Source organism: Pinus tabuliformis, chromosome 2_1 (assembly GCF_031772625.1).
Source record: "Pinus tabuliformis cultivar Carrire ecotype Pingquan chromosome 2_1, CPIR1, whole genome shotgun sequence".
NCBI classification, from domain to species: domain Eukaryota; kingdom Viridiplantae; phylum Streptophyta; class Pinopsida; order Pinales; family Pinaceae; genus Pinus; species Pinus tabuliformis.
This window is the reverse complement of record NC_142299.1, coordinates 929,377,152-929,405,033: the sequence shown is the minus strand read 5'-3', so window position 1 is coordinate 929,405,033 and position 27,882 is coordinate 929,377,152. Positions and strand designations below refer to the sequence as shown.

The 27,882-nt window shown below is 38.1% G+C and overlaps 1 protein-coding gene across 2 annotated transcripts in view; it reads left to right on the top strand.

Annotated features, from left to right (window-relative positions):
- LOC149203693 (uncharacterized) overlaps positions 1-27,882 on the top strand; it is a 78,436-nt gene that overhangs the window by 30,860 nt on the left and 19,694 nt on the right. Inside the window, exon 2 of one of the 2 annotated variants that reach the window (XM_089403536.1) lies at positions 12,588-12,694. The exons of the other annotated variant lie outside the window; for it this stretch is intronic. Coding sequence (XP_089259662.1) covers positions 12,588-12,595 — 8 coding nt within the window. The 3' untranslated portion in view covers positions 12,596-12,694. Of the gene's footprint in view, positions 1-12,587; positions 12,695-27,882 lie in introns of those variants that run through there. 2 annotated transcript variants of the gene reach the window in all.

Below are 27,882 nucleotides of genomic sequence, written 5' to 3'. Positions count from 1 at the left end.
TGCACAAGATCTAACCAAAGTCTCTCCCATCCTGGAAATTTATCCCGACCATTGACAGAGTCCTGATAGGAATGCCAACTCTTCGGAAGACCAAGGAGAGCCAAGCTCACCAAGTCCTCTTCATCGACAGTCACCCCCACACTTCCTAGCTCATCCCTGCACTGAGTGAACTTCGTGAAATACTTGGGCATACTGTCTCCCTTCTCACATTTGATGTTTCTAAGTTTATCCTTGAGCCTCTGATCACTCTTGCTTTGGAATAGATCTATAAACACTTTCCACATCGAGTATGGAGAAGCCTTTCCATGCAGGCTGGACACAATGTGATCCTTGACGCCCTCCAACAGAATCCTTCGACACTTTGCTGTCTTCTTTTGCCAAACCTCAGCCAAACCTCAGCTTCAACAGCGTCAGTAGGCTTTGGGACCTCAGCCTCTATGAAATCCTTCAGCCCATTATCATCCAACACCACCTCCATCCTGTCCTTCCATGAAATATAGTTAGAGTTGCCCTCAAGAGCATACTCCAATCGCAATCCATTGAAAGACATTTCCACGTTGACACTAAGAAAACACTGCTGCAAATTCGAATTCCACCAGCTCCAAACTCAACCGCCTCTGATCTAAGATTCATGAGGACAAAGTATTTCTCGTACAGAGATTGACTGTATAGGCTTTTACCAGATATCTCACCTTCCAAAGGAAGGATGAATCCAGAGGCTACCTGGACCGATTGCAAACTCTGCCTGAAGAAATAAAATGTAAACACTTCCTGAATAATAGATATGATGATCAACAACTCTAATACCATGTAGAAATTTTGAATAATTAAGTACTTATTCACAGAGATTATCTTGATTATACACTCTTGCGGAATACATGCACAATACATAATCTCCTCTACCTTGATCATCAATTTAGGAGCATCAAAAATAATGAAACATCAATCGCATGCACACATTAACACAGTATGTAACCCGGGGAAAGCATACAGCTGAAAACCCCACACTATCTGTATATTATAATGATTGAGAACATGTAACAATACATAGTACAATACTCCTCACAAGTATCCAGCACTATCTCCACCTGTTACACACAAAACTAGCTCAGATCCGAACAAGTCACAGGTTCAAATCTTCTCCACTGCTTTGCCTGCCTCCACTGCACAATACTAGGTGAAAATCACGTGAGCACAGGCTATAATTCCTTGGTATTGGCCCACACTGCACAGTCCTCATTGGCATAACTCAATCCCACTGATTGTGCAAGATCTCATGCACAACTATAGTCACAACTGATAGCAATCTCAACCTCTAACACCTGTCTCCACTGAACTGTACATGCACTGAGTTAACTGATGTATTCTTCAGTTGCTTTATGAGTTAATAATTAGTGAATTAATTAATAATTTAATTCACGCAACTCATCACTAGAGTATTCTTTAGTTAGACTAAAATACAACTAGTTAACCAAGTCAAACTGAACACAACTCCATCAACTCCACAATCAACTCCACCAAACTCAACCACATGAGTTCTAACTGAAGTCCTGCATGCAATAGCTCAACTGACGCATAGAGAAAGCATATTTCCTTTTGACAGCTGCATGTACCACATCTGTATCTCAAACTGAAGTGCTCCAAGAGGATAAGATGATTTTTATAGTCTAAATATTATTATGAGACAATAATATTTGACTTTTCTATTTTTAGCCTGGCAGTCTAAAAATAGACTCTGATCACTCCGCTGTGAACCAGAAATAGAAGTGCATCTATTTTTCCCAACATGACCAATCATCCATAAACAACATCCTGCAACTCATAGACCATGATCCATATGTCTAAAAATAGACATAGTCTAAAAATAGACTTTGCACCAAAAATAGCCTGTGGGCCCACCTAGTGAAGGCGACTTCTTTCCACTAAGCTCCATCATCTTGTTATATTTTCAACAAAGAAGGGATGGTGGATGATAAAATGCCAGATGAACACTTGTTGCTATTTCAATACTCTCTCCATGGTTTGATGATATAGCAAATTACTTAGTTTCAGCACATTTTCCGCCACACCTATCCTCAAAAGCGAAGAGCAAGATCGTGAGGAAAATCGCCCCATTCACTTAGATTGGGGGAAACCTCTTTAAACTTGGCCCAGATCATATTTTGAGGTGTTTTGTCAAGGAGGAAGAAGTTTTCGACATCCTCCTAACCTGTCATGATGGGCCCTGTGGAGGCCACTTTGCAGCAAAAAGAACTGCCTTCAAAATTCTACAGGCAGGGTACTATTGGCCCACTCTTCATCAAGATGTCAGGAGATACATCAGCTAATTTGACCAATGTCAAAGGATGGGGAAACTGACTCCAAGGGATGAGATGCCCCTATAAACCCAAGTGAATTTTGAGCCATTTGAGAAGTGGGGCATGGACTTTGTGAGTCCTATCAACCCTCCTTCAAAACAAAATTCTTACATCATTGTGTGCACGGACTATTTGACGAAGTGGGCAGAAACAAAGGCAATCAAGGCAACAACAGAAGAAAAAGTAGCTGAGTTCTTGAGGGAAAATATCTTCTACAAGTTTGGCTACCCAAGAGAATTAGTCACAGATCAAGGAAGTCAGTTTACCTCCAACCTGATTGAAGACCTGCTCACTCATCACAAGATTAAGCACAGAACTTCCACCCCTTATCATCCGCAAGAAAATGGATAGGTGGAAGTCACTAACAGAGATTTGGAAGAGATTTTGCCTAAAGTGGTGAGCAGCTGCTGAAAATATTGGGCAGATCGCTTGGTTGAGGCCACCTGGGCCTATAACACTACTTGGAAAACTACAACGGGTTTCACATCCTATGAGCTAGTCTACGGGAAGAAGGCTTTGCTGTCCATAGAATTTGAATATAACACATTAAGGTTGGCAGCTCAACTGGACCTAGATCTCAGCCATGCACAACAGGAAAGATTACTTCAGCTGAGTGGATTAGATGAATAGAGAATGCAGGCCCTTCTCCACTTAGAGGTAGTCCAACTTCAAAGAAAGATATGGCATGACCAGCACCTCAAAGAAAAGAAATTTCAGCCAGGAGATTGAGCGCTATTATATCATTCATGATACAAGGACTTCAAAGGGAAGTTGAGGACAAGATGGTTGGGACCATATACAGTGGAGAAATGCAATGACAATGGTTTAGTCCTTATCGGGACCATTGATGAAGAAGCCATACCCATGCTCATCAATGGGCATCGATTGAAAATCTACAGGAAGCCCCCTTCTAAGTAGGAGTTCATTGAAACTTTGGGTAAATCAATGCTGGTAGTGGAGCAGGCCCCTGTCTCCACTCCACCCACACTTTGAACACACACAAAAAATAATAATAAAGAAAAAAGGAATAAAAGATTCTTGGGTGAAAACCTCTTCGAGGTACCCAGGGAAAATAGTGAGGATGAAAACCTCCTGGAGGTGCCCCAGCTGTCTGTTGAATAAATTGCAGGTTGTGGGAAGGTCATTACAGGTTTTAGGAGGATCACACAAGACAAAGACAGAGGTCGTAACCAGGGTGCAAGCATCCCTCACAATCCAATCCTCCATGACCATTACCCTTTCCTAAGATTTGGTCTCATTCGGGCTAAGATTTCACCTTCTAAAGGAAATTTTGTATCTTCTATAGGAAGATCCTGTAGAACGTACAGAAAAGCCAAAATTCGATCTGAGAAGAGGATTCAAAGGTTGGGAATCTATCTATGAGGCCTATAAACCTCCCTGCTTCCATCCATCGCCATATGTCACCCTTTTTCCATCTCTGTACACCTCCATTGCACTCATTTTTATGTCCCTGCACAATCACACACAAAAATCCTATTTCCTTCATGCTGCTAGTGAAAATTTTTAATGACAAATCAAAGCAGCAGTTTTTTACGCGCCATACCTGATACCCTCCATCTAGAATCCTTAGCAGCCGAGACCCTTGTCAGCAGTTGTAGCCTTGCTCATTATAGCTTGCATTCCAGGAGGAGAAGCAGCTACAGGACATCCTACAGGATTCCTGTAGCAGTTGATCCCTCTGAAAGACATACTCCAGAGATAGGGACAGCAAAGTATGGCATATGAAACATGCATGGAGCTCTACTTGAACATGTGAGCATTAACAACAGCTCGAGGCCAAGCATGCAGTGCGTAAGCAGCAACAACCAATGAATAAATAGGTTCCAAAATCCAAAATTTGCATAACACGACTACGACTACATAGGTAAGTGCCTAAACCCATTCTTCAATGGCATAAATCATATTTCGAGGCTACATGACTATGGTAATGGTTCAGATTGAGTGGAATTAGTGGCTAGTCAAATGGCCACCCTCGGCCAGTTACACATCCTCGTGGAATCCAAACAAGCCCCATTAAATTCAAAACTATTGATTAGATGTGCAGCCAGCATGTGTGGAGTGTCCATTCAGGAAGAAATCTTCGGGACTGGTAGTGGTGGTGGTAGATAACGAGAGAAACGGAGGTGATGGCAGTCAGACGGCATGCAGAAACATTATGGCTGTGACGTAGGATCAATGGTCTGGTCTGGCCACCTCATCCCCTCACCACGAATCACGCCCACAGTTAAAAGACAGCTCAGTTGAAACTTCACCACCCTTTGTTCATTTTGCACTCACAACGTTCTCGACTGGAGTACGCATCTACCACTTCCAAAGTAGCTAACTAGTCATCCTCCACCAGTTTTCTGCCTATTTTTGAAAATCTCTCGTCTATCGGGCTCTACAAAAAGCACAGTTTCATTCTACAGGAACCGAGAGATTTCTATAAGGAGGGTTCTACAGGAAAGGCAGAGAACATCTTTGCGAAAAGGAAACTTGGGATTTTCATCAGAATTCAAGCTAAAAACAAGGTAGGCTCAGGAAAAATTCTTTGTGCGTGATTTTTTGAGTAAGGTAGTAAATTGAACACAGAAGTAGATTGGAAAAGAGAGTGGAAGTCTGCCTGTGCATTAAAAAATTGAAAGTCTGCCTGCATATTTCCTTGAGTCTACACAGTTTCTTTTTCTCTCTGCATCTGAAATCTCCCCATCCTTTTTCAAATTATCCTGTAAAAAAGATACATGCAGTAGTAAAGGCTAGCTTCTCTGTGTGTGTGTGTGTGAAAAAAACGAATGTGCATACATGCTGAGAAAAGAACCTGTGTCCTCACCCTCTGTTCTGTAGAAAAATTCTTTCTTTTCAAAACCACGAAGTCAAATTTAGGGTGGTAGCATTTTAAAATAGGAGAATTATTGCCATTTGATATTGCAAAGAAGCACCTGGGACATTCCTTCTTGGGTTCAGAAGAAATCGAATTCAGCTATCCTCTATTTCAATGATTGACTGTTTTTCCCCACCTGAGCATTTTATTTCCTGGTTAAAACATAAAGAGAGCACTCGACACCATGCCAGGAGGATTCATAAGGAAAGAACCCTCAGACTCTAGCAAATTGCATGAGCACCCTGAGGTGGTGGACCTTTTCACCATGGCAAACTAGATATCCTTATTTGACAGAATTTAGGTTTATGATGAGGAGATAACTGAAGAGTTTTTGATGTCCCTTAGACCACATTCAAAGACACATGCCACAGTTAGTTTTAGGGTTTTGACCCTAGAACTTACACTTGATCTCATCAGTAAAATTATTGGTCTACCATTGGGGCTCCCTTGGAGCAAAGAGGAGAGATCATTGGGACAAGTTGCTAAGAAAACATTCTTTCTACCTGAGGAGCATGCTGTAGAAGATAAAAAGGGTTAGAAGGACAAGCTTGCCTCCTCTCTGGAGTGAAGTTAGTTATCAAATAATGAAGTATATCACATGTGAAGGGAGATTCAACATCATTTATGGATATCATTACTTCACATGTGAAGGGAGATTCAACATCATTTATGGATATCATTTCAGGTTGCTACATGAATTAAGGTATGGGATCGACTTGCCTCCAGCCAGAAAACTGAGCATATCATATTACTTAATTGAATGTGGTACAAAGCTAAATGAAGGGATCCCAGATTAGTTGGCCCACCATGGGCTCATCAAACTATTGGTGGAAGATGCTTTACACACCTATACTGTCCCCATAGCTTGGGAAATCTTCAGAAATATGTCCAGGGATGATGACATTAGAACTTTGGCTGAGAACATCACCCCATCCAACAGTGATGAGGGGGAGCAAACTGAAGAAATTGAGAAGAACAATGATGAGGGAGCACAAGACATTCAAGCAGAGGGCAAAACAGAGGAAGAACAAAAAGAAAAAGAAGAATTTGACAAGACTGCTGAGCCTAAAATAGAGAAAGAGACAACAACAAAAACAACGAAGGAAAAGAGGACACCGATTGGAAAGAAAAAGGCCAAGGAAGCCCAAAAGAAGGCTGCCACAGCCAAAGCAGGCACCCAGCAAGAGAAGGGAAAGACACACCCTGAGATATCAGTAACATAGACAGAAACAGTGGACACAGAGATTTCTACAGGAAGCAAAGGAAAAGAACAGCAGGAAGAGAAATCCCCTGAGACGTTGGCAAGGGAAGCAACAGTTGTGCTTTCTACATTAAGCACACCTACAAAACAAAAACAAAAAAGAAAGAGGAAAACCTCCATGTACTTTAAAGCCAAAAGAAACACAAGGATCAAAGTGGGAAAACCCAGCCACAATCAAAGGAACCAATTGTCATTGAGGACACAACCACTAAATAGAAGGAAGAGTCTCCTTCCAAGATATCTATCACCTATGAAAGAGGAAGCCCAAAAACCTCCACATGGAGAGAAAGAATTAGGATGATGGACTCAAAGGCAACTCTACAGGAAGTTGAAACATCTCTACAGGAAACTCTAGCCAAGTTAAAAGAGACTGAGAAACTGGAGGAGAAGGCAGCCAAACAATCACAAGGAGAAGACAAGACTGAGGAGATACTGGAACCAAGCCCTCAGCCTAGTTTGGGTTCATATTACAACTTGTTAGAAAGTGGGAAGATCATCCCACAGAAGTTTTTTGTACCCTTTTCTTTGCATTGGAAGAGGAATGGGTTAGGACTCACACTTGGATGAGAATTGCCAAATATAAGGGAGTTGTGGACATAGGCCACCTGGAAGAAAAACTAAAAGAATCAAGAAGAGAGTTGGCCATGGTGAGGCACATAGAAAGCAGTAAAAGAGCCAAATTACAGGAGGAGAATGAGCTGCTAAAAAAATAGTTGCAGCTACAGGAAGGTCATAAGGAAGATAGGTCATCCATTTTGGGAGGGCAGAAGCAACAAGAAGGACCTCTAGCAGACAAGGAAACAACGAAGAAACAACAGAGAGAGGAAAAGCTACAAGCTGATGTTGAGATGCTGACAAAACTGCTGCAAGAAAAGGAGTCTCAGGCAGTAGAAGAAATACAAGTTTTAAAACAACAGTTGCAAGAAAAAGAAACCCAAATGGCCTGCATGGCTAGCTGGGTAGTAGAAGCCTTACAATGTAAGAAACCTACTAAGTCCTATGCATTATATCTTAAAGATCAATGTTTGCAATTTCAAATTAACACATTGGCCCAAAAGGCACCATTCCATTCCAAAGTTACAATCAGTTTATGTATTTGTGTGACAATAGCTCAGCTGATGATAAGGCCAAGTTAGCATAATTGTATTTACACAACTTGGAACTTTCAAACATGAATCTATGGGGACCCCAATGCTGCATTGGGAGATGTGCAACTCATGGCTATGGCTTCTTGGTTAAGCCATGATGAAAAGAGGGCAGCAAAAATTCAAAAATTTATGGACAGGGAGCTAAGTGAGCCACTCATGATTAGGAAAAAACCAGAAGATCCCTCAGCTTTAGTATATTCCCATCAAAACCTTGCCAACAACCCTCAAGTTCTCCCAGATTATGTTAGAAAGGTAAGCGCAGACCATTGCTCACTTTGAAGACATGGAAAGACTGGTTGGTGATAACTGCATTCATGCTTGCACAAGGAGATGGAACACATTGTCCCATAGTCTGAAAATAAGAGAGTACCACTCCCCAACCAGAATGAGGGAGGCTTTGGCAAGAGTGCCACTTTATAAACAGTCAATGCAAAATCTGAAGGCCAACTGGATTGGCCTAAAGTTCAGTCCTCCATTACTTTTAGGACTACTGGAAGGGGTCAAGGAAGAAGAAGAACACAGGCAATGGGAGGAAGTAGAGAGAAAGGCAGGGTTTCATGACCGAGAAGAGGACATCACCTCGAAAGCCTAGGATGTCAGAGAGGTAGTCAAAGCAATCAAAGATGATGAACTGGATTAGTTGCTCAAAGGATGAGCAACACATTCAGTAGGGAGGGAGATGATGAGCCCCAAAAATGGGTAACTTTATGGGCTCATTTTTCCTATTATTCTCGATTAATCCACCATTCTTCATAGATGCTTTTAAATATATTTATGTTAATTGAATGAATGAGAATAGTCACTTGACCACAAAGTCTAATACGTACTTATTGCAGATTTTTGGACATCGTTTGGACCAAGGTCAGGCATTTATGAGCAAATTGGTAGCCAAATATGAAGGAACAAGGCTGAGGATTTATAGGAGGGGTGTCTCCTGCACTAAATGACCCCTTCCTCAAATTCTCCACCATCAGATTGGAGTTCAACAACCCACCAAAGATGATTTTAAGGGGCAGCCGAGCAGGTTTAGTGAAGTGGCTGATTAACTGCAGTTTTGGGCAGCCAAGCTCCTAAAGTTAAGGAGGACTGTTGGGGGTCCTTGTTTGCATAAGTAGGAAGGCTTCAATCCTTCATAGTTTAGCTATTGAATAGTTTGTTTTCGCACTTTAGTGCAGCTCTACATTTCAGCTCATTTTTGAGCTCTTGTTGTAAACAGTTTTGTGACATGACTATTATTTTTTGAGTAATGAAGATGAATCTCACTTTGCACCAGCTCTGAGCTTTCTTAGGAGGCTATATCTCTTGGGGTTGGGCCCAACCCAAGTGCCCAGTACCTCCTTTGTGTACTTTTATGTGTTTTTCTTGCATTCATAGAATAGTTTTTGTTATTTAGGTTAAAATCTTGCTTTGTTACTTAGGTCGATTTTGATGATTAAGATAGTTTTCCATGCTTCAGGTTGATTTGACAATTTGGTAACAAGAAAGATCTGCAAAAAGGCTAACAAGCAGTCCTTGATCTCATCTCTCCCTCCTTGGGACCATGAGCTGAGACCAAGGCATACTTGCTGCCACAAAAACATTGTTTTTGCCTTCCAATGCAATTGCTAGTGTTAGATTTTAAGTTGGAAAAGTTGATATCAGTTTTGTTTTCATGTTTAGATCTATTCTTGCTCAGTTTCCATAGCTCTCTTGCATGATTTCCTGTCTATAAACTTCTGGTCATCATGTTTCTTGTTCTTTAGGTCAGATTAGGTCAAAATAGATAGATCTCTGGGTTTTTTTAGTCTTTGTTCGATCAGTTTTGGAAAATAGTGTGTAGAGCACCTGCGATACATTCCTACCTACCCTTCCTCCATAATAAAACCTATTCTAGCCCCTAATTCCAGATTTCTCCCCGTCATTTGCCACACGTTTCCAACTTGCCCTAATTTCTACATTTTTGTGCAACATTGCTCTCTCCATCCTTGAACAAATCAACCCTTCTTCATCACTCCTTAGCTTCATTTAACAGGTCCTAGACCCCTTAACATCCTTATCCCTCCTCCATTTCCACTTTCCCACCATTTTTCCACCATCAACCCTCTAAAAACCACTTTCGGCAAGTTCCCGTAGAACTTCCTGTAGAACCCCTACAAACTTCCTGTAGAAGTTCATGTGAGCAGTTTTTTGAGATCTTATCGCTGTGAAATTCTCAAGAAGGGTGCTAGGGATCCCTTAGGTCTTCTTCTCACCTTCCCAACCTCCTGCAAGTGCCCACTCCATTTCCTTTTGCCAATAAACCTCTGCATAGTCAAAAATAGTTAAAACACATGCATAATAATTCTGTAAAATTACTCAAAAATACAAAAAGATGATTTTTCCATATTTTCCTTCAGAAGTAGCTTAGTCACATGCATTTTACCTTTCCAAGAGTCAATGGCATCCATTTCAGTAGCTTTCATCTCTTTTCTTGCACCAGTAGGGTTAGTCGGTAAAACTAGGGTTTGCTAGGGTTTGCATTTCCTTTCAGCTTTCAGCTTCTTTCTGCAAGTAGACTAGCCTCTCTTGAGTTAGCTTTCATCCATCACAGTTAAAAGATTCTTCTAAGAACTCATAGAAGTTGGCTTAAGCTCCTAGTGAACTTTTGTGAGTTGATCAAGTGATAGCCTGCAGTAAGAGCTAATGCTTGTGCATACAACATCGTCGCTTCCAAGTTTGTTACGAACTGTCGGGTTGATAAAAGTAAAGAAGGGAGTTCCAGGAGTTGCAGCATCATTGCTGCAATACTGGAGCCCACCACATGCATGAAATAAATGTGCTTAAAGGAATATTGGAAAATTCATTTGCAATGAAGGATTTGGGTGTTGCAAAACAAATCCTTGGTATGAGAATAACTAGAGACGGGAAAAATCACAAATTAACATTGTTTCATAGTGAGCACATACGAAAGGTGTTGGAATGATTTAATGTGCAAAACGCAAAACCAATTACTACACCATTGGATAGCCATTTAAAAATAAGTAAGGAGATGTCCCAAGACTTAGGAAGAGATGGATTATTAGTCTAAAGTTCGATATGTATCTGCAGTTGGGAGCTTAATGTATGCAATGGTTTGCACGATGCTTACTAATGCACATGCAGTGGAATTTGTAAGTAGGTACATGAAAAATCCATGGAAATAACATTGGATGGTAGTGAAGTGGATTCTCAAGTATTTGAGAGGTGCCACATATCAAGCATTATTTTTTAGTGGTTCAAACATTGCTCTACAGGGATATATTGATGCAGATATGGCACGTGATAGAGATAATAGGAGGAGCCCCACAAGGTATGTGTTTACTTAGGTAGAAGAAATGTCAGCTGGGTTTTAAAATTGCAGAGTGTTGTTTCACTCTCAATGACGGAAGCAAAGTATGTTGCTACTACAAAGGCTAGTAAAGAAATGATTTGGTTACAAATGTTTCTAGATGGATTTGGTAAGAAGCAAGAGTTGAGCAGGTTATATAGTGACAATGAGAGTGTCATTCATCTTGCAAAGAACTCAACATTTCATTCCAAGACTAAACATATGTAGTTAAAGTACCATTTCATACAGTGAGTGTTGCAAGATGGATAATTGAAGCTTGAAAAGATACACACTAACCAGAATCCCACAGATATGTTAACAAAAGTTGTAACTAGGGAAAAAATAAGATTTTTCTTGCTTTCAATTGGTCTTCAAGTATGATGATGAATATGAGAAACAACCAAGTCCAAAGTGGATTCATCGCCAGAAAATGAAGTAGCGGTGGAGTTGTTATAATCAATCTCCAAGTGGGAGATTGTTGGGTGTGGAGCCTGATTATCTTCTTTATTCAGAGGTATTGCCACATTGGATGCTAGTTCGTAATGGGGAAGAAACACCGCCCATTTTTTTGCTATGAGGGGGGAAACAATGATTTTTATGGGCCGGCCCTCCCTGGCTGCCCCCAAACTGAAAAATAGATGTAAAATTGCTTTGTAAAATATTGCAATTTCGTAGTCAATCTAGGCCGTTCATTAGGTAGATGATCTGATGATAGATTTATGTTTAATTTAGGGATTTTTTCCCTAGAAGGTAACCCCTCACTATGTATGAGAGAATTTTATTGCGGCTAGATATATGTGTGTATTCTAAGCGAGAAAGCGAGAGGATATTGTGTGTGAACAAAGAGGAAATTACAACGGATATCCTGTAGATTGTATCTCTTCATTTTATTGGATAATATAAAAGGAAGGACTGGTTGTTTCTCCATGGACGTAGCAAAAAATGGGTGAACCATGTATATCTCTGTCTCTCTTGTTTTATGCATTTTTTGTGTTTGTGTTTATATAATTTTTATGTGTTCCATTGCTTTGTAACATATAATTTTCTAAGACATGCAACCTGTTTAATTTTGACTTCTTTTTCTTCTAATTTCTATTATTTTCATAAATAAGTGTGCCAAGAATGCCTTTTTTCCTTTTAATGGCTTTGATTTAGCCTTTGCCAAATTTCCTTATCCAAAACACACATCGAGTGATGCACACTAGGATATCTTTGCCCAACATTCAACTTGGAATAAGTGTCCCTTAACTGTGGTCTTAGTTTGCCTTTATTAACTTTTCTTACTTGAAATTTTCACCAGGACTATTATAGTGAAGCTCATGTATAACTTGAAATCCATACTAATGGAACCTAATGTTCATACTTCTTCAAGAACTACAACACAACCACCAATTTCACTGGAAAACATGTGGGATTTGAGTTGATGGTTCTCTATATGAATTTTCACATTCTCACACTTCACACCACATTCCATCATATCTCCGTTGGCTATCATGATTTGAAGATTGTGTATTGCATAGACATAATAATGGTTTCTTTTGCAAGTCATTGATGCGTAAACTTGTGAGTGATATCACTATTGATTAAAGCTATCACTTTTTGGTGCTTGATGTAGCTAATTAACTTCAAGGTTTGGGGAGATGAAACTTTTAAATTATGGAGGAAAATTCAGGATTCCTCATAAGGAGGCTCTATGGAAGTATGAGGTAGATTTGTCAGTTCTACTAAATCTAGCTTAGTAGTGAACTTATTTGGAAGTATCCTTAGGCCGATTGAAGTGGGCCACATCATGAAATAATTTATGTTCCTTACATTTATGCCCATTGAAATTCTTTTCATCATAATTATGATGGAGATTGAGGTGTTGACATTTGATAATTTGAAATAATTTATGTTCCTTACATTTATTCCCTTTGAAATTCTTTTCATCATAATTATAATGGAGATTGAGATGTTGGAATTTGATGAATTCTTCTTGGGTCAAGAAGGGCTAATACTAATCATATTTTTTTCTAGTTTGATGATCCTATTGTCCATGGTCATGCTTCTAGTGGTGTATCCTACAATAGTATGAATAGGTACTTTGCGAGCTATACCAATGTGATTGGAATTGGTTTTGTTAGGGTCATCTTGAGTGGTTGGGAGTAATAGTATTAATGTCAACCACTTTGATTTAAATCTTCGCTAAAATGCCTAATATGTCTTGTGGGCTATTATATTAGGCCAAGGGGTTATAGTGGCAACAATGTGGTGAATTTTTGTGGCACAAATGATAGTGTGTTCTAGTTATCAATTCCCCCTTGTATTTCCGTCAATATTTTGAGATATATTTGATTTTATTGAGTTGATAAAATTTGAAAATTCTTGATATTATAAAAGAATTATTTTTTAGCATCTCTATTTGGAGAAGCTATGGTTTTCAAGGTTTTAAGTGATGGAAAATGTAACTAGTTTAAGTCTTCATAATTTTGTTTATACTCATGTCGTTATTTATATCTTATGTAAAAAGAAAAAGAATAAAGAAAAACATTACTTTCAATTATGGGTTCCATTCTTCTTTTAATTGGTCAACCAGGTTAAGCATGTTCTTCATGCTTCTAGGTTTTTTCATGTCATAAGAATTTTTGTCATGATTCAAGAGAGTCAATTTCATTTATATAAGATGCTATTGGGAAAGTTGTAACATGATTTATTTATTTTTGTGTTTAGAAAGTCAAAATACCTCCAAGCACAAGTTGGCCATATCAGTGACAAGTTGGCCTAGAAGAGGCTATTCAACCTCATGAAAGGCATATATATAGAAGCAATTTTGACCTCATGAAAGGCATATATATAGAAGCAATTTTGACCTCATTTGACATAGATTTATTTGCACATGAGAAAAGTTCAATCTAAATCAAGGAACAAGAATAAATCAAGAAAAGGAAGAAATATATAATTTTGATCCATATTCTCTAACACATGCAAAAGAATTAGGGTTTTTGTAGCTATTGCGGGGTCAAAAGTTGCAAGTCAAGGTTGCAAATCTGAGCTAGGGGCTGAAGCTGAGTTTTTAAGCAAATTGAAGGAGGATTGACCCTTGTTGACTGGGTGATCTTTGACCTATTTGGAAGATATTCGTGGAGGGATGACTTGGTGATTCGAGGAGGTGTTGAATTTGGTCTTTGGGTATTGGTTTTCTCATTTGATAATTTTTTATAAGAAGAGAAGAGATTCTTTTTTGGATTTCCCATTGGAGGGGTTTTCCCCTAGCTTGGATCCTACTTCTTATGTATATTGTCTTTGTTTTTTCATCTTGATAATTTTTTTATAAAAATATCTAATAGAGTGTTGGGTCTCAATTTTGTCTTATTTTTATTCATTTCTCTAATGTTGTCAATTGACTAAATGATTATTGTATAAGAGTATTTGTTGCTTCTCTGTTTTAACGAGATTAAAATAACATTAATGAGATTTTAATTAAGGCTTGTATGTTGCAGGATTAAAACTGGTTTTATTATACTTTGGGATGTGCCTACACCAGTGCATTCACATGCCTGCACCATTGCACTTACCTGCTTGCACCATGCATTGGGATTCCTGCACTAGTTACAGTGGCTTCCTGCACTATGCTAAACTCAAACCTGGTCTTATGCTCTGTTCATGAAGGCAGTGGTATTTTGTTAGCAGCATGCAAACTCTTACACTAATGTCATCGTGTTTGAAGTTGTGCCTATATTTGAACCCTCCATTCATGGGGATCGAATTATATCAGTTGTTGACTTGTATAAGGATTTGGTTCCTTGGCTTGCTATTGAAATGTTCCTGTAAAATATGTAAGCACCTGGAATTAATTGTACACCACGCATCAGAAGGCAGCAACCACAATGGCCGAGAAGATAATTTCATTTGTGTTGGTGTTGTCATTATCATTCATAGCTTCAGCTATGGCCGCTAAACAGCCTTATGTGGTGTACTTAGGAGGAAAACACGATGAAAATGTGGACTGCCAACTGGTAGCCGAATCTCATCATGAACTTCTAGCATCAGTTCGAGGAAGTAACGAGGCTGCCAAAGACAACATCTTGTACTCATACAGTAGAAACATAAATGGTTTTGTTGCTACTCTTGACGAAGAGCAAGCTCTTACTCTCTCAAATCTACCGCAGGTATTGTTTGTATTTTCCTGCCAAACAAGTTATTACTTCAGTCAGACGCAGATGATGGGCATGGTCAAAAGCATTTGAGTGTCCCAACCATTGGAGAAGGTGCAGTGAAGGACTTACTTAGCTCAAATAGAGCAACGGTAAAACCTCCAATAACTTCATCCCATTCTTGTATTCAAATTAATGGCAAAGAGGTTTTCCGTTTTGCAGTAAACCATGTTCCATAGGTAGCAATGGAAGAAGCTAGGGCAGGTTCACATTTGGACTGGTTGCTGCTTCATCAAGCAAACCAGAGGATTATTAGTGTTGTAGTTGATCAGCTGCATATTCAACTTGATAGGGTAATAAAAAATTTAGATGATTATGGTAACAACAGTGCTACATCTATTCATCTAGCACTTGTTGATATATGTGTTGAACCTCTGATGCCAACCGAAGAGCAGCTCACACAAGGAGGAAATTCATTAAGCCAAATCGTATTGTTCCAAGAAAAGAGGAACAATTCACCAGAATCGCTCCCTATTTTACATTCAGTTGAAAACCAACTTTATTCATGGAAAATTGTTGAGATCTGCTTCCTCTATTCTAATCGGCTAATTAAAAGCCCAATTTCTAATTTAATGCTATATAAGAGATTTTCGGGAGCAAGAACGATTAGTCAATCAATTAATTAATTAATTAGACAACGATCCATCTAGGAACAGTGCGCGAGAGAGGAAGGAGCAGAAGAGAAGAGGAGTTGTCCCAATGTAGCCTCACACAATTCATTAGCTGTGGATCACTCCTCTAGTCTTGTTGGAATTGAGTGATGTTTGCATAATGTAAACACTGTTTCCAGTAATCAATTGAAGCAATTTCCCAGCGTGTTTTATTTAATTATCTATTGCATCTAATGACATCAATTTCTGTGTGAACGAGGCACTCAAAGAGGGTACAAGTTGGTTGGGTTGGCCGCCAGACCAGCTCGACACTACTCTCATCTTTTAAGTTAGATAGCATTTCGATTCTTGTTTGTTTACTGTGTGAATTTGATTTATTTACAATTTATTTCTACCTTCAATTAATATCATTTAATTTGTTGCAACGTTTTCCTTTAAGCTTTAAACTTCATTGATTTTCTGCATTAAGAAATTATTTATATTTGTGCTTACGCTTGGGATATTCCTCCAGTTGTTCTTATTGACAAGATCTGCTTATGCGTTGATGAGCTACAATTGATTTATACTCCAGAATATGAAAACGATGTGAGTGGGTGTGCTTTTGAGGCACTGATAGATCCATTTAAAACTCTGTTTACAAAAACCATATATTATTTGGATGTTGCGGAGCCAATATTAATGAAAGTAAATTGTGTCATTTACTTTCCATTAAACTTCTGGAGAGTTTGCAAGATTTATTTTCAAGGCAGGGAAGGCGAGAGATTTAAATCAATTTAATTGCTTTCATAAGTTATTTAAACAACATATTTACTTGACGATGCTTTCAAGTTAACTATACACAGAATTAGTGCAGGTAGAATTAGTGCAAGCATAATGGTTTTGAATTGCTTCCAGCATTTATAGTATTTTTGTTGTTATGCCAACACTGCTTGATTTCTAGTTCAGTATTCCTTCTGTTCGCTTGTAATTAGAATTTCCTTTCACATTATTAATTGCCTTTTATTTACCACATGATTAATTGTGTGGATTGATGTTTTCTTGAATTCTCTTTAGTGCAGGATTTCATTTATTAATGAGATTAAAACGCAAGATAGACTATCATTTATTTGGCAGGTTGTCAGGGGCTTTCTCTGGCATTTCCAGTGTTGTGTCTCGAAGTTCACAAACTATCCAGATTGAAAAATTAAATGTTGGTACATTTATAGACCCTATACTGCAACCAGAATAGAGGATGAAAGAAGAAAACTAAAGTTCCCATGAAATTATTAAGGATAAGGAGAATTGAATAAATAGTTTCCCTACTAGATTCTCCAACATGGTATCAAAGGTAAGGTGAGGAAAAGGCAACTTTAAGATCATATCTTTGACATAAAGAAGGGTGCTTGTGAAAGAGAACCATTGTCAACAAGGACACAAGGAAGGGAAGAAAACCTATTGACCTAAGACTACTGCATATAGCTCTCATTGAAGGCCTCATCATCATAAAAAGGATCAAGCTCTCGTTAAAGGAAGGAAGGTTAATGTCTTTATTTGAAGGAAGGTTGCTTCATCTTGAAAAGGAACATTGATATATTTCTTGAAAGGATATCAATTTGAAGGCTCGTTGAAGACATCTGTGTAGGAAGCATCAAAGAATCCTAGGGACATCATCCATTATTTGGAGCAACTTAAATATTGTTGAAGACATCCTAGAAGTCATCACTCTAGGGAATCTTTGAAGTCTTTTGAATATTCTTGGAGGCATTATGAAGAAGAACACTTGGTTGAAAAGTAAGTACCATATTTTCTTTCATGTCTCAATCCACATATCAAATGGCTACATTTTGCAAGGAAAGCAACAAGATCATTGGATCAACCAACTTTAGAGCTTGGAAGGGGAGGATTGATTTGGTGCTCACTAAAAATGTATATTCTTGGTGAAGTTACTCAACTAGAAAAAGATAATACTCAAGAATTAGAAAAATATAAGAAGGGAGAGGTGATGGCACAAAGGATTCGAATTAGAAAAATATAAGAAGGTAGAGGTGATGGCACAAAGGATTCTTATTGAATCCATAAAGGATCAGCTTGTTCCCTTTGTTGTTGATTTGAAGACTTCTAAATCTATCTATGGCAAGTTGGTAAAAATGTACGTACATCAACTTAGAAAATATCCATGAGAAATCAACAATATAAAACAAGGATGTCAAAGGATGAATATATGGCCACATGTGTCATGAATATTCCATAATCTCATGAAGATTTCACAATTAAGGGACTAGTTATAAGGACTCAAAGAAGTAATATCCAATTCAAAGATGGCCACTTGTGTACTAAATGCCTTGCCACCTGAGTGGAACAATTTTGCAACTAGTGTCTACTCAAGAAAGTATACCAATCCTTTTGATGAATTGTGGGCTCAATTCATCTTTGAATATATGGCCATATTCAAAGGATGAATATATGGCCAGATGTGTCATGAATATTCCATAATCTCATGAAGATTTCACAATTAAGGGACTAGTTATAAGGACTCAAAGAAGTAATATCCAATTCAAAGATGGCCACTTGTGTACTAAATGCCTTGCCACCTGAGTGGAACAATTTTGCAACTAGTGTCTACTCAAGAAAGTATACCAATCCTTTTGATGAATTGTGGGCTCAATTCATCTTTGAATAAACAAGGATAAAGGATAAGGATGACATTGAATCAAATGACAAGTCTCGAGCCTTTCTTGTAAAATACAAGAAGAAAAAGAAAGGGAAGCTTGGAAAATGCAAAGGAGAAATAGATATGTCTAAGGTGCAATGCTTTAGTTACAATGGATATGCGCATTTTAAGAGGGATTGTCCAAACAACTCTCAAAATACAAAGAGTAACAAAAGAAAGGAAAGAAGTGGACTTCACATAGTAGAAGAGAAGGAAGAACCTGAGAAGTTGAAAGGAGAAGAAGCTAAGGATCATTACTATTGAAGAATCTCCACCACTAGGTTCATTACAATTTGTCTCTATTTTATTAGAAAGTAGAAGTTAGAGTAGAATGCATTGTTGCATTCTCTAGAAGAGTCTTGATCAAGTTGCTTTAGAAAGAGATATATAGCTTACAAGAATGAGAATATTCAGACCATCTTGCACATCATAGTTCATCCAAGTATTTTCTAACACAATGTTAGAAGTAGTCATCTTGCATAAGGGATCATCAATATCCTATGATAATAACCATAATTTAGGGAAGGTTCTTTAACATAGAAGCATCATGACATGACTGGTATATATTCCATCTTAGTATGGAAAAAGATATTGAAGGATGAAAGGATGATGATGGTGAAGTTGTAGCATGAGAGGAAAAATTAAAATCTTTCTCCTCTTAAGGGAATCTTATCTTTGATAAGGAAAGTGTTAATTTATGCAACTAGGGTCACATTCCACCTAAGACTTCCCAAATGATAGAGATGATAATTGAATTGAATTCCTCTTTTCGAGAGGACTAAAATTGACCTAAATATCACCTCATTTGGACAAGTAGAATTTGGTTTTTGAATTTATGAACCCACTTATGTATATTAGATTAGGTCGGCCCTATACACATGTACAATTGGACAAGTAGGCCTCACCATTAAATGGACCCTCATGGAAGCCTATAAATAGAATATACCTTAATATCATTTGAGCATCATCATCAAGCATCTTCTTCTCTACTCAAGCATCTTTTTCTCTACTCGTCTACTTTTTTGGCTCACACAGGTTCGTCGAAGGAAGTTCACTCAGGGTTTGAAGTTTATGGTATGAGGCTTGCACATGTCTATGGTTTTATTTTCTAGTCACACGCAAGGCTCTAGATAGATTCGACTGTAGTTGCTCACATGCCATATTTCAAAGTACGACTAGAAAGGCTTATTTGCTCGTACATATCCTTGAAAGGTGCAACTAGGGTCCGAGATCAGATCTAGAAATATCTAACCATATTCGCACATTGATAGTACCTAAGGGAGTGACTAGGGCATCACAGTCGCTCGCAGGACAACTTGAAGGGAGCGACCAAGACTCTGAGGCAAATATGGGTTGATCTGACCACGACCGCACACATGGAGTGGCTTAGGGAGTGATTAGGGCATCATTGTCACTCGCATAACATCTTGCAAGGAGCGACTAAGGGTTTGAATTTGTTCCGCTCCATAGTTGCATGATCACAATGCCTCAAAGAGTGACTGGGAGGTCACAGTTGCACGCATAATTTCGTGATGAGTGTGACTAGTGTTCTGAGCTAGGGTTTGATAGTTGATTGTAGTTGACCACAAATATCTGAAGGGTGAAAGGTTTATCACTACTATACAATAATTTTGGAAGTTTGTCTTTGATTTGTATTGGGTAAATATATGTTGAAAGATTATGTATTGGTCTCATTGAACTCTCTCCTGAAACACTTTATGAGAATCTAATAGGAAGAATATTTGAAAGGGTTTTCCCCCTAGTGGGGTTTTTCCCTGGTCTTTGACCAATCTGGTATCTCTTATGGTTATGTTATTATATCCTTTGTCATTTCATATATTGTTCTATCTTCAGTTACTGCTTATGATTGAAAACATTGTTAGTGATTGGATGCATTGCATAATGAAGAACTGAGTTGGGTTGAAGTAATTGAAACAACATAGACAAATATCAAAATTTAACATGGTATTGAATCTAAGGTGAAGGAAAGGCCCAAAAGGAGACAAGCATTGAAGCCATCTTCCTTGGAAAGTTGAAGGAGCTTATCTAGTCAAAGTCAAGATGTCTTCCTCTACGTTCAAGGAGCAGGAAAAGTTGGGTGATGCATCAAACTTTTTTGCATGGAAAGTCAGGTTAGAAATCATAGATGGCAACAATGATGTGTTGGAGTACATTCAAGGAAGAATGCCTGAATCTCTAGAGAATGCTTCCACTTCCCGCAAAAATAGGTAGAAGAAAGGTGAGTCCAAAGTAAAGAAAATTATAGTTGATGGTTTACAAGATAATTTACTTGCATATGTTTGGAATTTAAGGCAGTCTAAAGACATGTATGATAAGATAGCCTAAATGTATGAAATCAACAATCTGAATGAGATCATCACTTTTAAATATCAAATCAAAGACACCAAGATGAACAAAGGAGAAGTTGTACAATCCTATATCATGAGGATATCTTGTCTTAGAGATTAATCCCAAAGAGTTGGGGAAAATGTGCCTGATAGGGAATTAGTGATTGTGACCCTTAGAGGTCTCCCTCCCATTTAGGAAACCTTCATTACTATGATAAGAAACAACAATGTCCTTCTGTCATTTGATGAAATTGTTGGAAAGCTTACTCAAGAAGAATCAAGGATGATAGCAAGAGGAAGAATTCAAAAGCATGAAGAGGAAGAGGTCGCCGCATATATAACTCATGAAAAAATTAAGAAGAAAGAAAAAGGAGTTCCATCAAGGAAGCCTCCTTCTCAAAATAGAAAAGGAAGGAATGATAGATCATCATCTCATATTGAATGCTATAATTTTCACAAGAAGGTTCATTATGCTTGATATTGTCCCGAGAAGAGAAAAGGACCACATTACAACTCAATAAGAAACAACAACAAATACAATAATCAAAGAAGGAAAGATGATCAAAGAAATAACTGCAATATAAAATATGAAATAAGAAGAAGATATACCTCAAGCGATCGTGAAGAATATCATCCTGCTCAAAAGAAGTCAAGGTTTCCCAGATATGAAAGTAATGTTTCAAATCAATATGAATATATTCTTATTTCCACCCTTACTAGTTCATCCCCTCAGAATTGTTAGTGTTGGAAATAATACTGAGAGGGGGGGGGGGGGGTGAATCAGTATTATCAAATCAATATGACTTTTTCATTTTCATACTCAGATTCATATACGCTACTTCAGATAAGACAAACCACGTGTATACGCAACTGTATGTAATGCAACAAGCGTATATCAAGTAAACTTATGATTCAATTAGTTGATCCTTAATGAGTGCATCAGAACATTATTAACCATATGAATAGTAAACAGAAGCAGTATAACAGAACAGATCATCACACATAAGCAACACACATGAACACCATGATATAAGGTGGAAACCAAATGTGGGTGAAAACCACCTGCTGCAATTCGTCTCTATCTTCTTTCAATTAGAAACTTCTTTTTACAATGTTTCTGTACCGGTGCAGTCTTATACCAGTACACAGGCTGCTACCTGTAGAAGGCTACAACCTTCTCTTTTCTTCTAGGGACCACGTTTCATAAATTTTCAGACTAGATCCATAAATACAAAATAATCACCACTGCAATACAATCATCAACTTATACTTGCATCATCTGAATTACCCAATACTGAATCACTGAAATCCTGTCAACAAGACGCAGTTACCAGAACACAAACCAGAACCCAAAACCACTAGAACCTGAAACATCAAATCTCATAATGTATACGCTACTTGACTATGTCAAAACCATGTGTACACGCGCTTTCACTAGAGAGAACCCGCGTATAGATCTAAAGATAATTAATTATACCTTCGCTTCCATTTCCAATTTGATTCAGATCGAGCCAAGTATCACAAACCCATAACCAACATACTAGATCTTCACCCTTTTGTCAGACATACATATCTTGCTCATACTCCCTTGACCTAATGATCTTCTCCTTATATAGGTTTAGGCTTCTCTCAATACCATGGTCCAAAACCATGTAGAAAGAATACCTTGGACCCAATACCTGGGATCAACACTTCGGACCAAATACCACGGGCCAATACCAAAATACCATGGACGAAAACTTAGTTTTCCAACATGTATGCACCTTTCCTTCTATGAACCTGTGTATGTACGCATATGCACCTTTTGTTCTTCTCACCCATGTGTATATGCGCTTTCATCAAGGTTAACCTGCGTATATCTCTCTCTTGACCTGCTATACTAAGATTTGTCCTCTGATTGAGTTGTCGTCACCTGTATCATACCTCTGAGTGAGTTGCCATCAAGGACAACACTTGTATCATAATGCCAACAATCTCCCCCCTTGGACTTGATGGCAACCACCACACCAAGTTAGTCTCCTCCTTTGACATCAAGGGCAAAGGGCAGACCACGAAGTTCTCTCCCTCTACTGTCCATACTCCCCCTGAGTACCTGTTGAAATCTCTGATTGGTCTCCCATTTTGTATATGCCAAGATGTATCAATCCGTCCATGCTCCCCCTAAGAACATGCAAGGTCTTTGTAACAAAGACCAACAATCCATTCAAGACCATGATAGTCATTAGCCACTATGATCTACACCATAAGCATCAACATCCAAACCTGCAATACCATTCCTTTGATGAAACATCAAGATGTATCATTTAGCCTCATAAGCGTCATCACCAAAGAATTCTAACCATAATGCCAACAATGCATTATTTGAAGTATATGCTCCCTCTAAGTCTGTTCCAACCATCATATACCATGACTGAACCATTTCCTGAGTCTGTTCTACTGCCTTTTTCTTCTGAGCTCCATATACACAACTCTGCAGCCTCTAAATCGTGTATATACGCAACTTATCTTCATTATATCAGCGTATGCAAAATGGAATACTAAAGGTCTTCACTTTTAGTTTCCCCTGTGTCTGTTATGTCAACTAACTGAGTTATGTCACACCTTTCTGTCTCTAATTCTGTCTTCTTCAATTCCTGGAATTGTGATGATGTATAATCCTCTTGCTTTGGAGTTTGAATTTTGCTCCTGCACTCCCTTGCTTTATGTCCAAATTTGTTACATGCATAACATCTTACATGTTTCATGTTCCTTCTATTGCAATCAATTGCTTTGTGGCCAAACATATTGCAAGCAAAACAATATCCTTTGAAGTACCTGGAATGTGATGATCTTGTGTGACAGTCTTGAACCATTCTACTTCTATATCTGGCTGCAACATGTCCAAGATTATGACATACATAACATTCAACATTATTCAATGAAGGAAATAATCATCTGTCACGTCCATAGTTAGGAGTAAAGGATTTTCTTTAAGGAATTTCTTTTCTTGCATGTTGATGAGGTTGTCCTCTCTTATCCTTGTTGAGCATTTCAGAATTCTCATTAGAGTTCCTTGCCTTACCTTGTGAGCTAGATTCACCTTCAACATATTCATAAAAGCCAAGACCAATTTTGATAGTAGGGGATCTTTGACTACTAAGAATGTCATCCAAAATCTTACTACTATCTTGAAATCATAACAGTTTATTCTTTTCTTCTAATTTACTTTTTAAGATATTTACCTCAACCTGATGTTGTTCTTTCTTTTCCAGATACTACTTCCTTATGTTTTCTTCAGCTTTTCTTCCTTCTTCCACTTGTTGCCTTAATTCGATCACTTCATGTTCTTGTTCTTCAAGAGCATCTTCATTATGCTTCTTTGATTCTTTAAGATCTTCTTTTAGAAAGAGGATCTTTGATTCAAGTCTCTGAATTGTTATGCCTTGATTTTTTACTATATCCTGCAATTGCTCCCTTACTCTGGTTACTGACTCCAATTGTTCCTTTAATTTGGTAACTTCTTCTGTTTCTACGTCCTTATTTTCATATGCCATGAGAAATCTAATGTCTTCATCACTATTGGATGAGTCATTACTTTTAACATGAGTATAATAACTTCTATTACCTTATTTAGACATCTTTCCTTTTTTATGAGGACATCTAGTAGCGTAATGACCAACTCTACCACATGAAAAGCATTTGAAAGGTAGCTTACCTTTGAACCTTCCAGATCCCTGTTCAAGATTCTTGACAAAATTTACCTCATCTTCTCCTTCTGAAATGTATCCTAATTCATTTGCTGATACTTCGAATGCAGCTTCTCTCATATCTGATGGTCCTCCTTTTCTCATCTCAAAAGCAGTTAAGATTCCATGAAGCTGTGACATAGTGATTTTCTGCAGATCCTCCTTTTCTTCTATGGCAGAAACTTTGGAATCAAATTTAGCAGACAGGGATCTTAAAACCTTTTCAACTAAGACAACTTCCTTAAATTTTTCACCCAGATTCCTCATACAATTGACAATCTCATATATACGCAGAAAGTAATTAGATATGCTTTCATTACTGTGCATTTTAAGATTTTCATACCGTATTCTGAGAGTTTGAAGCTTTGCTCGTTTTACCTATTCATCTCCTTTGTAGCTTAGAATGATTTTGTCCCAAATTTATTTGGCTGATTTGAAATGCATGACCTTCATAAATTCTGATTGTGACAAACTTCCCAATAAGACAGTAACAGCTTTGGCATTGAGTTCATATTGCTTTCTCTCTGTTGTATCTGTAGGAATTGCTGATGGATATGTGTATCCTCCTTCCACGATTCCCCAAACATCCGTTCCAAGTGATTGTAGATATGTTGTGGTTCTTATCTTCCAGTGGACAAAGTTGTTGTCATCAAATATTGGTGGCCTGATGGATGCTTCTCTTTCTTGATTACTCATTCTAATGGATATTTCCTTCAAGCGATCAAGCTTCTTCTAAAGGACCTGCTTTGATTCCAATTGTTGGAAATAACACTGAGAGGGGGAGGGGGGGGGGGGTGAATCAGTATTATCAAATCAATATGACATTTTCATTTTCATACTCCGATTCATATACACTACTTTAGATAAGACAAACCACGTGTATACGCAACTGTATGTAATGCAACAAGCGTATATTAAATAAACCTATGATCCAGTTAGTTTATCCTTAATGAGTGCATCAAAACATTATTAACCATATGAACAGTAAACATAAGCAGTATAACAGAACAGATCATCACACATAAGCAACACACATGAACACCATGATATAAGGTGGAAACCCAATGTGGGTGAAAACCACCTACTGCAATTCGTCTCTATCTTCTTTCAATTAGAAACTTCTTTTACAATGTTTTTGTACTGGTGTAGTCTTATACTAGTACGCAGGCTACTACTTGCAGAAGGTTACAACCTTCTCTTTTCTTCTAGGGACCATGTTTCATAAATTTTCAGACTGGATCCATAAATAAAAAATAATCACCACTGCAATACAATCATCAACTTATACTTGCATCATCTGAATTACCCAATACTGAATCACTGAAATCCTGTCACCAAGACATAGTTACCAGAACACAAACTAGAGCCCAAAACTACTAGAACCTGAAACATCAAATCTCATAATATATACGCTACTTCACTGTGTCAAAACCTTGTGTACACTGGCTTTCACCAGAGAGAACCCGTGTACAGATCTAAAGATAATTACTTATACCTTCGCTACCATTTCCAACTTGATTAAGATCGAACCAAGCATCACAAACCCATAACCAGCATACTAGATCTTCACCCTTTTGTCAGACATACATATCTTGCTCATACTCCCTTGATGTAATGATCTTCTCCTTATATAGGTTTAGGCTTCTCTCAATACCATGGTCCAAAACCATGTAGAAACAATACCTTGGACCCAATACCTGGGATCAACACTTCGGACCAAATACCACGGACCAAAACTTAGTTTTCCAACATGTACGCGCCTTTCCTTCTATGAACCTCCGTATGTACACATACACACCTTTTGTTCTTCTCACTCGCATGTATACGCGTTTTCACCAAGGTTAACCTGCGTATATCTCTCTCTTGACCTGCTGTACTAAGATCTGTCCTCTGATTGAGTTGCCATCACCTATATCATACCTCTTAGTGAGTTGCCATCAAGGACAACACTTGTATCATAATGCCAATAGTTATAAAATCAGAAAGGAAGTAAATATTTTCTTGACCTTGATAATTAATTGTGATGTTTCTTATTATTATTCTTCTTTATATCTTCTTTCTTTAGTTCATCAAGAAATTACCAAAAGTAACAACACATAAAACATTGAACACAAGATGTAGGCACATGCCATGGAAAAATCCCACTCGAGGGGAAAACCCAGTGAAAGTAATTCTTCCTTTCAATAGTATTCTTTGAGACTCTTCACCCTAGACCAAGACCAGACCTTCCCTCCACACCAAGTTAGCCTCCAGAAGATTTACCTATTCCCAACAACTTCGACTACGTAACAAATTGCAATAGCTAATAGCTTCTGACAACAGTCCAACTTGGGAGATTTCGATCTCCAAATTCAAAGCACAAAAACTCACGTTCACTTTGGCTTCCTGATAACAAAATTTCCTAGTTATCCACTTTGCACTTATGCCCAACAATAGGATTTTCGCACTTATGCCCAACAATAGGATTTTCGCACTTCTGCCCAATAGAGAGAATTCGAACTTGATGATAAGTGATGCTCCAAATGAATTCGATGTCCTTCCTTTTATAGCATTCTTTTGGGGTCAAATAGGGTCTTAGGACGACTTGATCTTCCCTTAGGCCAACATGGTGTGGAGGTTCCATAATTCGTATTTGACTGAATAGTAAACCCTTTTACATGATTCAAAGCCCAAGAAGGCTATCTTTAAATGTAAAATAATTCTATAGACTCAGACTAAGTCCTAGAATTCCTCAATGGGGACTTTGACCTCAAACAAGGTGACCCAAGCATCAAAACCCATGCTTTAATAAGTCATAATAATAATAATAATAATAATTCTCTTTATTCTTTTGACAAGTACATTACATAATGAATCAAGTACATCATTGAAGATCGAACATAATTACTTTTTCCAACACTCTCTCTTAACTAGGGAGGTATTCATAATGTACATATACAATGGAAGATACAAACTATATGAACCATGAAGAAATTTAGGCACCGCAATGCCATGGAGTAGATTCCTCACTAGGGCAATTTATCCAAACAAACATTCAATAGTTTAGGCATTGCCATGCCATGGACAAGATTCCTGACCAACGAAATTTATTCAAGTGGGACAAAGGTGTGCTCAATATTTCAACCCCTCTAGGTACCATGAGGATTAATTTCTAACCATCAACCCAAACATACAGTTGTGTGTCCAAAACAGAGCTCAATAATCAAAACCACCTTTCCAACTTCAGGACCTAGAAATCAACACAAAGTGCCAGCGAGATGTCTACCCAGGAAATGCTTCACTTGCAAAGCCTCAACACTCCTTGATCCAATAGAGCAAGAGTGTCCAATCTCTCCCAATCAAAC